Below are 15,373 nucleotides of genomic sequence, written 5' to 3' on the forward strand. Positions count from 1 at the left end.
TGTCCCGGAACCCTCACATCGGCTCAGGAAAAACTCCCCTAAAAAAAACCTTTTAACCGGGAGAAAAAAGGAAGAAACCTATGGGAGAGCGACAGAGGAGGGATACTTCTCCCAGGATGGACAAAATGCAATAGATGTCATGTGCACAGAATGAACAACACATTCAATGTATATGACATAAATGATTCATATAATCACAGTAGTAAGCAGAGTAACGAAGGAGAAAATTAAGACTACTTATAATAACAGCAGCAATGACTATAGTAGAATTTAAATAACAATATAGGGAATATTATTAGTAATTTGACTAATAGTAATAATAATAATAAAAATAACAGTGGGTGTCAGCCGGGTCACAGCAGGAGCCACAACGATTCATGGAAACCTGCGAGGCGAGAAAGCAAAAAGGGCTTCAGGGTAGAAGCAAAGCCAATAAGAAGTGGTGAAAAAGTGTGGTGAGAGAGAAAACGGGGCTGGGCTGTGAGCTGGAGTGAACTGAGGGAAATACACAGAGTGCAGGAAGAGTGAACAGGCGTGACTGTGACAGTGACTAATAATAATAATGGTAGTAGCAGTGGGTGTCAGCAGGGCCACAGCAGGAGGCACGATCACAGCCACGATTTATGAAAACCTGCGAGGCGAGAAAACACAAAGTCTCCAGGGTAGAAGCAAAGCCAAAAGCGTAATAGTACAGGGAATAATAATAGTAATGTGACTAATAATAATAGTGGTAGTAGCAGTGGGTGTCAGCAGGGCCACAGCAGGAGGCACTATCACAGTCCAGATATAACCCCGATTCATGTCGTGCCTGACCAGTTAGAGCTTTGGAGGTGAGTAGAATAATTTTAAATTCTATTCTGAGCCATTGCAGAGAAGCTAATACCGGAGTAATATGATCTCTTTTCTTAGTTTTTGTTAGAACACGTGCTGCAGCATTCTGGATCAACTGTAGAGATTTAAGAGATTTATTAGAGCAGCCCGATAATAACGAATTGCAGTAATCTAGTCTCGAGGTAACAAATGCATGAACTAGTTTATCTGCATCGCTCTGCAACAGGATTTGCCTGATTTTCGAAATGTTAAGTAAATGAAAAAAGGCTTTCCCTGAGATTTGTTTTATATAAGAGTTAACATACAGATCCTGATCAAAGATAACTCTGAGGTTCTTAACGGTAGTGCTGGATGCCAGAGCAATGCCATCTAGAGAAACTATATCGTTAGATAATTGATTTCGAAGGTGATCTGGGCCTAGTAGAATAACTTTAGTTTTGTCGGAGTTTAACATCAAGAAGTTGCAGGTCATCCAGGTTTTTATGTCCTTAAGACATGCATGAAGTTTAGAGAACTGGTTAGTTTCGTCTGGCTTAATCGATAGATATAACTGGGTATTTGCATAACAATTAAAATGTATTGAGTGTCTGATAATATTCCCTAAAGGAAGCATATATAAGGTGAATAAAATTGGTCCAAGAATAGACCCTTGTGGAACTCCGTGACTGACCTTGGTTTTCATCAAGGTTTATATATACAAACTGAGATCGGTCTGATAAATACGACTTAAACCAGCTAAGTGCGGTTCCTTTAATGCATATTAGATGCTCCAATCTCTGTATTAAGATTTAATGGTCAATAGTGTCGAACGAAGCACTAAGGTCTAACAATACAGTACCTTTGTCTGATGCAATTAGAAGGTCATTTGTCATTTTCACCAGTGCTGTCTCTGTGCTATGATTCACTCTAAATCCTGACTGAAAATCCTCAAATAAACTATTGTTATGCAGAAAGTCACACAGCTGATTTGCTACTGTTTTCTCGAGGATCTTAGAGAGGAACGAAAGGTTAGATATAGGTCTATAGTTAACCAACACCTCTGGATCAAGAGTGGGTTTCTTAAGAAGAGGTTTAATTACAACTAGTTTGAAGTTATGAGATCCGCTCCATCCAAAGTGGGATGAATGCCGTCTCTCCAAATCAGACCAAGTTTTCCCCAGAAAGTCTGCCAATTGTCTACGAAGCCCACATTGTTTGCTGGACACCACCTCGACAGCCAGTGGTGGAATGATGACATGCGGCTATACATTTCATCATTGACCAGGTTAGGGAGAGGGCCAGAGAAAGCTACGGAGTCCGACATTGTCTTTGCGTATGAACACACCGATTCCACATTAAATTTAGTGACCTCCGAGCGACGTAATCGGGTGTCATTACCGCCGACGTGAATAACAATCTTACTGTATTTACGTTTACCCTTAAACAGCAGTTTTAAGTGGGATTCAATGTCGCCCGCTCTGGCCCCGGGGATGCAAGTAACTATGGCCCCTGTCTTCGCTAACTTCAAGTTTGGCAGAATGGAGCTGCCAATAACCAGAGTTGGTTTCTCAGCGGGTGTGTCGCTCCATTCAGACAGTCATGCTCCATTCGGACAGTCACCCAGCCTCCCGGCTGCTCGGGGGTTGCCGGCTGATGGCTAGCAGAAGCTATGTCTGGTTGGCCCGCACCGGCTACGGGTGTGGGTTGGCTAACTACAGTAGCTAATGACTGAGCTTCAATAGTGCCGAGCCGTGCTTCTAATTCACTGAGCCTCGCCTCCAACATAGCAAATAAACTACACTTATTACATGTGCCCTTATCAGTAAGGGAGGCAGAGGAATGGCTAAACATGAGACACACTGAGCAAGAGAGATCAGGAGAGAGGGAAGCCATCGCTAGCTGTTAAGCTAAATGAGGGTAGCTGACGTTAGCAGAACTGAACAACGTGTAAACAGCTGTTGGATAAAGCGAAAAGTCGCTGAATTAGGATGTGAGTTATGAGTGTTCAAATGTTTAAATGTAAAGCAGGTAATTAGCCGCTATAATAAAGAATATCACACAATTGACTAGTTTTTGCTGGAGCTGCGAAAAGTACGCTATCAGATACGCTGGTAGCAGGAACAGGAAGTGAGGCAATACGCTTACCGTAGCACGTCAGCACATCAAGCTTCCTCAATGTCTACATGTGCAGTAATACTCCACTATTATTCAGAAGAATGACAATTTTCCAAATTTAATATGGGTCATGTAAGCAGCACATTAAGATTGGATATTCTGAATTAGGCGTTATTCTAAAGGAGCATTTTCCGATTAAGACGTGGGATATTCCAATATTGGAATATTCTTAGGACTTGCATACATCACATTCAGAAAACACGTCTCATTGGGTAATTCTCCCACAGACTGAAACACACTGCATCCTATCTGTTTAAGGTCAGTTTGCAGAGATGCATGCCCAAAAGAAAAACATTGTGAAAGACTTGGATATGAAACGGTTTTGGGATATTCACACATATCTGATGGTAAAATCTAAAGTATGATAATAACAAGAATGATAGAATCTTGACTAATTAACCTCCTCCAGAAACTTCTCTAATGACCTCTTGGTCATTTATTGGTGGACTCTCAGTTAACAACGTGTCTGGACAGACTCAGATAAACTCACAGAAGCTTGGTAGTCAATCTTGACAGTTAAACCGATTTATGAACGATAAGACCTTCGTTAAGGCTGATCCTTTGGGACTTAGAGACACATCCAATTGTGAATAAACAGCTCAAATTAACTTGATGCAAAATAACATGTGCCTTAATTGATATGCTAGTCTTAGTCTTAGTTAGTCCATGTATTTCATATAAATATTTTTAATCTACCTTCCGAGTAACAAACTTTCTTTTAACTGTGTTATTTGCATTTCTTCTAGTCTTCTGTAGTCATACAGAACATTCAACTTACATAACTGACCCACTACAGTGTAACTTGATGCATTAATTGTGCAAGCTCAAATTCTACCAAATCTCAAACAGTGAAAACAAGTACTCCTAGTGAGCCTAAAAGCCTAAAGGCAGTTCGATCCCCAGCTCCTCCAGGTCATGTCCACGTGTCTTTAGGCAAGACACTTAACCCGAAATTGCTCCTGAGGGCTATGCAATCGGTGTTTTGTGAGTGGGCGTGAATGTTTGGATAGATCCTGATCGGCACGAGGCACCTTGCATGATAGCCCCTGCCATCAGTCTATGAATGGATGTGAAAGGGTGAACGATGATATTTAGTGTTAAAGCGCTTTGAGTAGAAAGACTAAGAAGACTAAAAAAGTGCTATACAAGTTCAGTCTATTTACCATTAACCATTAAATGATTCAGCATTCTGCTGAGAAAGAGAGAGAGATGGAGACAAGGATGCCAGAGAAAGACAAATCAACTACCACAGAAGTAGTTACAAACTACTATCATCCAACATGATCCAAGATGCAGAGATGTCCACAGATTCAGGACAAATTTATTGAAGTCTAATACAAAATAATTTTAGATAGAAATATTAATAAAATAGACCATTAAGCCTCAGACCCAAAGATCTAAATCAAATTTTTATTAGAACTAGTATAAAATTGCTTCACATCCCTGATGCTTCTCAAACATTTAATTGCTGTACAGTCCGTAAATGTTTTGAACTACATTTAATGTACAAACGTCAAGCAAGCAACAAACTTAATTCATAGACAGTAATAATAATGATTATGATGATATGAGTCACTAATTCTATCACGTCACATGTAATCATTTTAATTTATTTGTGGTTCATTGTTATTCATTCTACTCTAAATCATATTCTTTATTCATTCTGTTCATTTTATTTATTTTATAGTTTACTCTATTCTCTATACTCTTCTGTTTAGTAGTTTAGTGTTGTAGTTAGTCCGGGAAGTCGTGGGAAACAGTGGTAGTTGTCTATTAAGTAGAGACGGTATGGTCGGTCAGGTTTGAAGATGAAAGCCTAAAATTAGCCTATAATTAAGTTTAAAACAATAATTATGATCAAAGGCATATCAAATACAGTAAAATTAAAACAGAGACTAACAAAAGCAGCACATAGACATTGGCATGGTAAAAGAAGTAGAAGCAGATTATTTATTGGTTCAACAAATCAAAAACAAGCAATAACAGAACTACATAAATAAGAGAACAGTTTCACAAAAACAGACATAAACATAGGCAGATATGAGCAACAAGGCAGCAGTAGCACTAAGGTTAGTCAAGCAACAGGGCAGCAGTATAATTAAGGTTAGTCAAGCATCAGGGCAGCAGTAGCACAAAGGTTAGTCAAGCAACAGGGCGGCAGTAGCACTAAGGTTAATCAAGCAACAGGTCAGTTTAGCAGCATAGAAGTTGTGTATTGACAGACATTTGCCAAATAATGACATCCAAACTACTGCTGATAGATCTTGTGCCATTTTCTCATAGTACTGTCTAGAAAAGAACCGGTGAGTGTTGAGTTCCCTGATGTGGGCTGGTGCAGCAATTATATTCATGTGCTGCTTTAATTGAGAAGGAGATTGACCTATGACTGACTGTATGCAAATCCTTCCAATGTAAACAAACAATTTGCACCACTGGAATATAATTGAGAGTCATGTCACATACAATCAGGGTTTGTACCTCAGTCAATCAATGTTGTTTGGATCCTATGTATCAAAGCACAAACAACACTGTTGGACTTTCCCGATTTCATAGTTTCAGCAGATCGTAATGAACTTTACAAGTCAGTTATTTTATGAGTTTCTTTTTTCCCACTGTTAGGTTGGTCGGTGGTTTGACTATGTCTGTGTGCAGTATGTGTACTAGAGCATACGTAGGCTTTGTAATGTTGTTTGATGGTCTATTGCATTGTAGAAAATAGTAGTGTTAGATGGATAGTTTTGCTAAAATGTGGGATCAGTTTTCTTCGATTTAAATTTAATGAATGATTCAAATCACATGTCTTTACACTAAATATGAAGCTATATAGCTTAGCATAAACTTTAAAAAAATGTAGCTTAGCTCTGTTCAAAGGTTAAATTAATATATTTCTTTAAATCCAACTTTTTGTCCTGAGTCTTGCCATCAGCGTGAGGTTGCCTGTCAAGCAGCTCCATGATAAACAGCAAAGAAATAGGCCAGCACAAAAGCCCCATAGAACCAAACATAATGTTGGAAAAAAAAGATTGGCTTTTTTAAGCAATAATAAATAAAAAGATTTGAAATATTCATTTGTGAGCTTTAGATGTGCCTGTAGGTGGATTTTGTTACTTTAGGACAGAGCCAGGGTAGCCTTTGCCCCATTTACAGTATTTATGCTAAGCTAGGCAAAGTGGCTTGGCTCAAGTTTAATACTTTGTGCTAACTTGTTGCAGGAAATCAAAAAAAAAAATGATTTCGGTAAAGACCACGTATGACCAGTAATGCAGTAAATACAAAAGTCCATCTGCTGGCTTATTGAAAGTAATTGAGTGAGGCTGAGTGTAATTAATGTTGCTGAAATCACATATTAGTTTGTTAGAGCAGAAAGCTAATGCTGTTTTAAAAGCTCTAAAATAAAATCAATTTAAAATGGCAGCGTTCAGTCCAGGCTCAAATGCAGTGTTCTTAATAAGTACAAGCACTATTAAGACTGCTTAAATCAGAAGTTGAAATTTGTAAATAGTTTGGCTACTGTCCAATTTTTTGTGACAGGCAACAGACATATGTGTTAAAACTAAATTAGACCACTTCCAGTTAACAAATCAGGTAAATCATCCTTTATTACATTAGAATTCAATGTAACCGTCATAAATTTAAGCCAAGTACATCTGCTGTTGTCTATGAAAGATAAAACTATTAACTTTTAAAAGCCAATTTTTATTTAGGGGAACAGTTACATGTTGCTTGATTTTAAAGGAATATAATTGTTTGAACCCTCTGCGCAGAGACATGTAGACGGCTCTTCAAGGCTAGCAGAGGAAGGTGTCAGGATAACCATAGGTCCCAGAGGCTAGCAGAGAAACTGACCTCCACACCATCCAATCCTGTCATGTGGAACTGCATGTCAAGCAAGCTGACTGGTCGATCCTGTAGAGAAGTAGGTTTGAAACTGAAATAAATAGCATGTTATCATCTTACTGTAAAGCAAAGAATCCATTGTATATATGTGTGTTGTTACACCCCTAATGTGTATACATATATATAAATTAGGGGTGTAACAACACACATATTTGAATTGAAACTAACAATTCACTGGATTAATAATAATGCATTAGGAAAATAAAATACACCTTAAATTGCACGAAACATGCTTAATGTTATTAAGCCCCCGTTACACTACTCCACAAGCATATTTCAGCCAGACGGTGATTACTGTTTTGTACAATAATAACAAAAGCCCAAATAGAGAATGAAAAGGTCTGAAGCTCCCGCTGTTAGTTAATAGTAGATGAAAAGCCACTTTCTTCAGACACGCCCCCTTGTGAGTCACAACAGCAAGGATTTGGCCCAAAATATGCTCTTGGAGCTGCAGGACTAGGGCCACAAATATGGTGCCCTGCCCATGTCATTAATCTAACATCAGTTTCCTTCTCATCTTCCACTCTGAATATCAGCCCGTCTTTCACCTAGGAAGGTGTCTGGTGTGGGGCACTGTTTTCCTCTCCTCCCTCTTACTTCTGAGTAAAAACTAGCATCCAGTGCACGGCGGGTTGCTCTGCTTCCTTCACATTATCTTCAGATAATGGGGTTTGTTGTAGCTTGCACAGATGGAAACTCAGGGAGTAGTCTCCCATCAGCTGTGTGAGCACCGCTATCACTTTTTAAAACAGTCAACTCCATTTGCATCCCACCAGGATCTGAAGACTTTAGGCAAGGAGTATAGCACCTCTTCCTTCATCGGAATTAGAAGTGATAGAAATTAAAAATGTGTTCAAATGCAGCTGTCTTGTTAGAACCATTTACTGAGCTTTCTACACTTTACATTTTGTTTGAATGAATCCTGTTTTCAAATCTCCCAAAGAATAATAAATGTTTTATGTTTCATTGAAAAAATGTTACTGTGTTTTTTAGGGCAGCGACAAAGGCGACGTGGACAAGAATAAGTGCTGCACCCTGTGTAACATGTCATTCACCTCAGCAGTGGTGGCACAGTCGCACTACCAGGGTAAAATCCACACCAAGAGGCTAAAACTGCTAATGGGGGAGCAGCCTGACATCACAAACAAAGGTATAGCCCCCGTTGAAACACATTGTGGGTATAAATGATAGAGCAGCTACATTACATCTGTTCAAAGGAGATATATTATTGAGAGGAAAATAACTAACAAATGAGACACAGGATGCCATACGTGTTGACAATGTATAGCGGTGTTGTTATGTACATGTGAAGTGGAGTAAAACCTCATAGCTGATTTTAAATAATTATGTGTATGAATCACAGTACAGACAGATTGTGTGTTTTCCCCACATCTCTCCACACAAACAAATGGAATTGTCAATATCTTATATATTATATCCAATGTACATATTAGTGTATATATTAGTGTATAGTTGCACTATTTTAATTCACTGCTCTGAAACACCACATTCCCACAGAGATGATTTATGGGTCAGAATATACTACGCATGCCCCAATACAGCAGCATGGCATGAAGGAATACATTTACTCTCGGACAAAGCCGTTTCTCCCTGTCTAGATGATGGTAGTATAATAAAAATAAAAAAACGGACGCATAGGTTGTCTGTGCAAGCACCTTATTATGATCCATACTATGTTTATTGTTAAGTGGCGATAATTACAGTTCATAATTACACAGACCACTAGTTGCCGGTATAATTTTGAATGGATTAAAGGAGAAATTCAGTTGACGTAATATAAAAAGCGACAATGTCGGTGTATGGAGCGTGGATGTTCAAAGAAAACGGGATACAGGATTGGAGGTGGGGGCCCATTTATTCCTTTGAAATTTGCTCAATGGTGCATAAAGCAAAAGAAGTTTGACTTCCAAGTAGAAAACGTAATTTTCGGCACTACTCCCTAATTTATGGGGTCTACTGAGCAAGCTCACTTGCGCTTCCTTCATCCCAGCCTCCCAGACCTCGTTCTAGGGCTCATTAACCCTCCTGTTGTGTTTGGGTCAAATCTGACCGATTTACAACTTTAATCAATCATAAATATTGTGTTTTACATCTGATTGCCTCAAGGCCTTATGATATCCTCCACACTAGGCATTTGAACATATACAATTGCTGATCACCACTTTCATTGAATTTTGAGTGGTTTAGTCAACTTTGTAACACCCATGGTGTTCCCAGTCAAAAGTGACCTCCATAGGAAATTAATGGGAAACACTAGATAATGTCCATTCATCAGATGGAAAACAGCCCCATACACACCCACACATCCCATCCACAACCACACAACCCCCCTCCCTTCCCATACACACGCACACACATACACATATGGGCGACTGTGGCTCGGTGGAGAGCAGGGTCGTCCTCCAATCAGAGGATTGGCGGTTCGATCCCTGGCTCTGGCAGTCCATGTCGATGTGTCCTTGGGCAAGACACTTAACCCCGAGTTGCTCCTGAAGGCTGTGCCATCGGTGTATGAATGGGTGTGAATGATTAGATAGATCCTGATGGGCAGGTGGCACCTTGCATGGTAGCCCCTGTCATCAGTGTATGAATGGGTATGAAAGGGTGAATGATTAGTAATGTAAAAGCACTTTGAGTGGTCGGAAGACTAGAAAGGCGCTATACAAGTACAGTCCATTTACCAATTACCATTTACCATACACACACACACACACACCTGTGTGAACCCCTGTTCACAGCCCCATATATAAAGTTGTACACATTTCAAACTTCAAACTAAAAGATCTGGTGTTTGTTATGGGAACCCATCTCTATCTTATGCTTATGGATTTGGCTTAGTTTAATTGGATACTTTTTATTGAATTTACAACTTTTAGCCTATTTAGTTGTTCATACTGGGAAGTTTATTTACATAAAAAAAAATATCTTTAGCAATACGACATTACATAACAAATCCGGATACAAGCACAATGCCCAGCACCCTACCTTGGGGCTTGGTAGGCAGAAGTACGATCTCAGTACAAAGTATGTATCTTATTCATTTAAATAAATCACCTGACCTCTTCATCAAAATCAATCTTGTTGAGGAACAAAGGAACAACTAGCGTCATTTTCTAGGAAATGGGCACTTGGTGGCCATGGTCTGACATTTGCTCATCACCTCCATTAATACTATCATTTTGGATGGTCAGTTGCGAACTTACTGTGTCTCTCTCCAATCCACTTTCACTCTCTGGCCTCATATTACAGTACCTCCTTCATTACATTTGAGCTGAGCTTGAGGTGTCGATGCTCTACTTTCTCCTACTGCTGCCTCCTAGCAACCACAAAACAGAAGTGGGATGAGTCTGTAAGAAAGTGAGAATGGATCCATATATGTTAGATTTTACATTTTAGTGGGAGGCATCACAAGATGTTTAATAGCACAAAGAACATCCATCCATCCATCCATTTTCTGTAACCTGCTTATCCAGTTAAGGGTCGCAGGGGTGCTGGAGCCGATCTCAGCTGTCAGTGGGCGAAGGCAGGGTACACCCTGGACAGGTTGCCAGTCTGTCGCAGGGCTGACATATAGAGACAAACAACCATTCACACTCACATCCACACCTACAGGCAATTTAGAGTCTTCAATGCACCTAAGCTGCATGTCTTTGGACTGTGGGAGGAAGCCGTAGAACCCGGAGAGAACCCACGCTGACACAGGGAGAACATGCAAACTCCACACAGAAGGAATTGAACCCAGGCCCCTCTTGCTGTGAGGCGACAGTGCTAACCACTACACCACCCTGCACGGTGGTGCAGCCAAAGAACATGTTTCTGTTAAAAACACAGGATAGTTTTCCATCTTTAGAAACTATTTTATTTATTAGAGCCCGAGCACCGACAACGTCGGGCCGCGAAGGCCCTATTGAAACTGTAGTGTTTATTAGGGCCCGAGCACCGACAACGTCGGCCGCGAAGGCCCTATTGGAATTGAAGCGTTTCTTATTATTAGGGCCCGAGCACCGACAATGTCGGGCCGCGAAGGCCCGATTGAAACTGTAGTGTTTATTAGGGCCCGAGCACCGACAACGTCGGGCACCGAAGGCCCTATTGGAATTGAAGCGTTTCTTATTATTAGGGCCCGAGCACCGACAACGTCGGGCCGCGAAGGCCCTATTGAAACTGTAGTGTTTATTATTATTAGGGCCCGAGCACCGACAACGTCGGGCCGCGAAGGCCCGATTGAAACTGTAGTGTTTATTAGGGCCCGAGCACCGACAACGTCGGGCACTGAAGGCCCTATTGGAATTGAAGCGTTTCTTATTATTAGGGCCCGAGCACCGACAACGTCGGGCCGCGAAGGCCCTATTGAAACTGTAGTTTATTATTATTAGGGCCCAAGCTCCGACGTCGGGCCGCGAAGGCCCTATTGTAACTGTAGTGTTTGTTATTATTCTTCTTCATACAAATGAATTGCCTTTTTGAGGGCTTTATCATATTCAAAGTGTCAGAAAATTTGACATGCATATCAGGACTGGTGAAAAGTTTGATATTTTCAAGGTCTCCCATTTGGATATAACAAAATGGCTCGCTAGCGTCCCCTACAAAAATAAAAATTCAAAAGTCCAATTGACTTGAAATTTCACACACATATGCACCTCCGTGAGCTCTACAAATAATCCTCTTGTGACCCTAAGCTCCGCCTACCGAAATCTTCCACCATTTAGAATTTTCTGAAAAACCCATTTTTGCGAACTCCTCCTGAACGCTCAGTCCGATTTCCACCAACTCTCCTGTGGATCATTATTGGATCAATGTCATCAAAATATATCAAAAGCTTGTTGATATCTCATTACGTTTACAAGATATGGAGCAGTGAACATAATAGGGGTGTGGCTTTGTACAACAACACAATTAAATTGAAAACCATTTGGCCTATCATTATGAAACTTGCAGAATATGTCGGCATTGCATCCTATAACAAAACCTGACATTTTCATTCCATTCATCCAATAGGGGCCGCTACAGTAACTTGGTCATTTTCTGTATTTTAAGGGATCTAACTATTGGACGCGGTGTCCGATTGTCGCAGGCGTTTGCCGACCTCTTCACCCCCGCCACGTGTGCAGTGCGAGGGCCCGATCATTGCTGCTTGCAGCTTTAATTTATTTTATTCTTGCCCAAGGACACATCGACATGGACTGGAGGAACCGCCCATCTTTTGAATAAAAGGCTATCCGCTCTATCTTTGAGCCCCCATCGCTCTTTGGTTGAGGGTTTCAAAATTCAGACATAGGTGATCTGTGAAAAGGGGTTGCAGGCAGACATGGCATCACAGCAACTGAGTTAACAGTCTTTCTAAACTGGTATTTCTGGCTAAAATACAGATGTCACGCCCTTTTTCCATGCCGACCTATTTAGCACGAGTTGTTGATAATAGAGTTGGCAGTGTTGATGTCTTGGTTGGTTGGACTGTCCGCCACTTTGGTCCACTGAAATATAACAAGGATTGGGTTGATTTATATGAAATTCTGTTCAGATATTCGTGGGCCCCAGAAGATAGACTCTATTGACTCGATTTGTGATTCCTTTTTTCTAGTGTCAAGTGGTTGATATGTTCATTTTTATATTTTTGAGATTCTCTTATTGTAAGTATTGCAATGGAAGTTGATACACACAGTCATGTTCCCCAGAGGATGAATCCTAGGGACTTTTGTGGTAGCCTGATGGTTTCCTTATGCATTACAAGCATGTCAGGTTTATACTTATCCTGTGAGATATTTCAACATCATACTGAATTGCTGAATTGAATTTGGCACAAAAGTTTGTACAGACATTCATGGTTCCCAGTCAATGTATCGCACTGACTTTGGTGATCCCTTGGCTTTCCTTTATCGCTATTGTTGACATTTTTTATTTTTGAGTGAATTATCCAGAATACCATTTGATCGATTACAATTAACTTTGGCACAGACATACAGACATGTGCCTCATAGGATCGATTAAAAAAAAAATCTGTTTCATGTAGCCCCATCATTAAAATTAAAATTTGTTCAATACTTATACTTATATGATCAAATACCTTCAAAACTAGTGACATTCCCACCATCCTAAACTGTTCTTTGTGCTTAGTCCTAATCAGCAAATGTCAGCATGGTAACTTGCTAAACTACAAACTACGATTGTGAACATGATGCTGTATAACATTATACTTGCTAAACTTGCCATGCTAGCTAGCAGCTTGGTATCCTAGTACAATATGCATCTTATCAACACAATAAAATGCATTAGTTTTGGCCCTGAAAGGGAGAAAGTTGAGCCACCCCTGCTCAATGATTACTGTAGACTCTTATGCTTGTTAATGAAGAAATACTGCATGTCATGATTTTGAGAGGCAATTTTCAATTCAGTTTATTTTGTATAGCCCAGAATCACAAATTAGCCTCAGAGGGCTTTACAATCTGTGCACATGCGACATCCTCTGTCCTTCCCTCACATCGGCACAGGAAAAACTCCCCTAAAAACCCCTTTAACAGGGAGAAAAAAGGAAGAAACCTATGGGAGAACGACAGAGGAGGGATCCTTCTCCCAGGATGGACAGAATGCAATAGATGTCATGTGTACAGAATGAACAGCATAACAGAGATACAACACATTCAATGTATATGACATAAATGATTCATATAATAAGACTACTTATAATAACAGCAGCAATTATTACAGTAGAATTATAATTATGAAAATAGGGATAGTAATGTGATTAATAATAATAATCGAAGTAGCAGTGGGTGTCAGTCGGCTCACAGCAGGAGGCACGACTACGGTCCAGGTACCACAACGATTCATGGAAACCTGCAGAGCGAGAAAGCAAAAGGGCTTCAGGGTGGAAGTAAAGCTAAAATGCTTAATGGTACAGGTAATAGTAATAGTAATGTGACTAGTAATAATAATGGTGGTAGCAGTCGGTGTCAGCAGGGCCGTAGCAGGATGCACGACCACGGTCCAGGTACAGCCACGATTTATAGAAGCCTGCGAAGCGAGAAAGCACAAAGACTCCAGGGTACAAGCAAGTCAATAAGCGTAATAGTACAGGCAATAATAATAGTAATGTGACTAATAATGATAGTGGTAGTAGTAGTGGGTGTCAGCAGGGCCTCAGTAGGTGGCACGATGACAGTCCAAATATAACCCCGATTCCTGGGAACCTGCGAGGCGAGAAAGCGCAAGAACTCCGGGGAAGAAGCAAAATCAGTAATGTGCATAAATAGGAGATTAATACATAAAGATGGAGGGAGAGAAGAGGAGAGAGGAGCTCAGCGTATCCTAGGTAGTCCCCGGCTGTCTAGGCATATAGCAGCATATCTAGGGGCTGGACCAAGGCGAACCTGAACCAGCCCTAACTATAAGCGCTATCAAAAAGGAAGGTCTTAAGCCTGCTCTTGAAAGTGGTGAGTGTGTCTGCCCCCGGACTGAAACTGGAACCTGGTTCCACAGAAGAGGAGCCTGATAACTGAAGACTCTGGCTCCCATCCTACTTTTATATACTCTAGGAACCACAAGTAACCCTGCATTGATTGAGCGCAGCTTTCTAGTTGGGTAATATGGAACTATAAGTTCCTTAAGATAAGACGGTGCCTGGCCAGTTAGAGCTTTGTAGGTAAGTAAAATAATTTTAAATTCTATTCTTGATTTAACAGGGAGCCAGTGCAGAGAAGCTAATACTGGAGTAATATGATCTCTTTTCTTAGTTTTTGTTAGAACACATGCTGGAGCATTCTGGATCAACTGTAAAGATCTAAGAGACCTATTAGAGCAGCCTGATAATAAGGAGTTACAGTAATCTAGTCTAGAGGTAACAAATGCATGAACTAGTTTTTCTGCATCGCTTTGAGACAGGATTTGCCTGATTTTCGCAATGTTACGTAAATGAAAAAAGGCTGTCCTTGAGATCTGTTTTATATAAGAGTTAAAAGACAGATCCTGATCAAAGATAACTCCAAGGTTCTTAACGGTAGTGCTGGATGCTAGAGCAATGCCATCTAGAGAAACTATATCGTTAGATAATTGAATTCGAAGGTGATCTGGGCCTAGTAGGATAACTTCTGTTTTTTCAGAGTTTAACATTAAGAAGTTACAGGTCATCCAGGTTTTTATGTCCGTAAGACATGCTTGAAGTTTAGAGAACTGGTTAGTTTCGTCTGGCTTAATTGATAGATATAACTGGGTATCATCTGCATAACAATGAAAGTTTACTGAGTGTTTTCTGATAATATTCCCCAAGGGAAGCATATATAAGGTAAATAAAATAGGTCCAAGAACAGACCCCTTTGGAACTCCGTGACTGACCCTGGTTTTCATCGAGCTTTCATTGTTTCCATATACAAACTGAGATTGGTCTGATAAATACGACTTAAACCAGCTAAGTGCGGTTCCTTTAATGCCTATTAGATGCTCCAATCTCTGTAATAGGATTTGGTGATCAATGGTA

At 40.3% G+C, this 15,373-nt stretch overlaps 1 protein-coding gene across 1 annotated transcript in view; it reads left to right on the forward strand.

The window, feature by feature from the left end:
- zmat4a (zinc finger, matrin-type 4a) overlaps positions 1-15,373 on the forward strand; it is a 147,580-nt gene that overhangs the window by 89,096 nt on the left and 43,111 nt on the right. The window contains exon 4 of the mRNA XM_054610095.1: positions 7,876-8,032. Within this exon, the coding sequence (XP_054466070.1) occupies positions 7,876-8,032 (157 nt within the window). The remainder of the gene's footprint in view (positions 1-7,875; positions 8,033-15,373) is intronic.

The sequence above is a fragment of the Anoplopoma fimbria genome, chromosome 13, assembly GCF_027596085.1.
Source record: "Anoplopoma fimbria isolate UVic2021 breed Golden Eagle Sablefish chromosome 13, Afim_UVic_2022, whole genome shotgun sequence".
NCBI lineage: Eukaryota > Metazoa > Chordata > Actinopteri > Perciformes > Anoplopomatidae > Anoplopoma > Anoplopoma fimbria.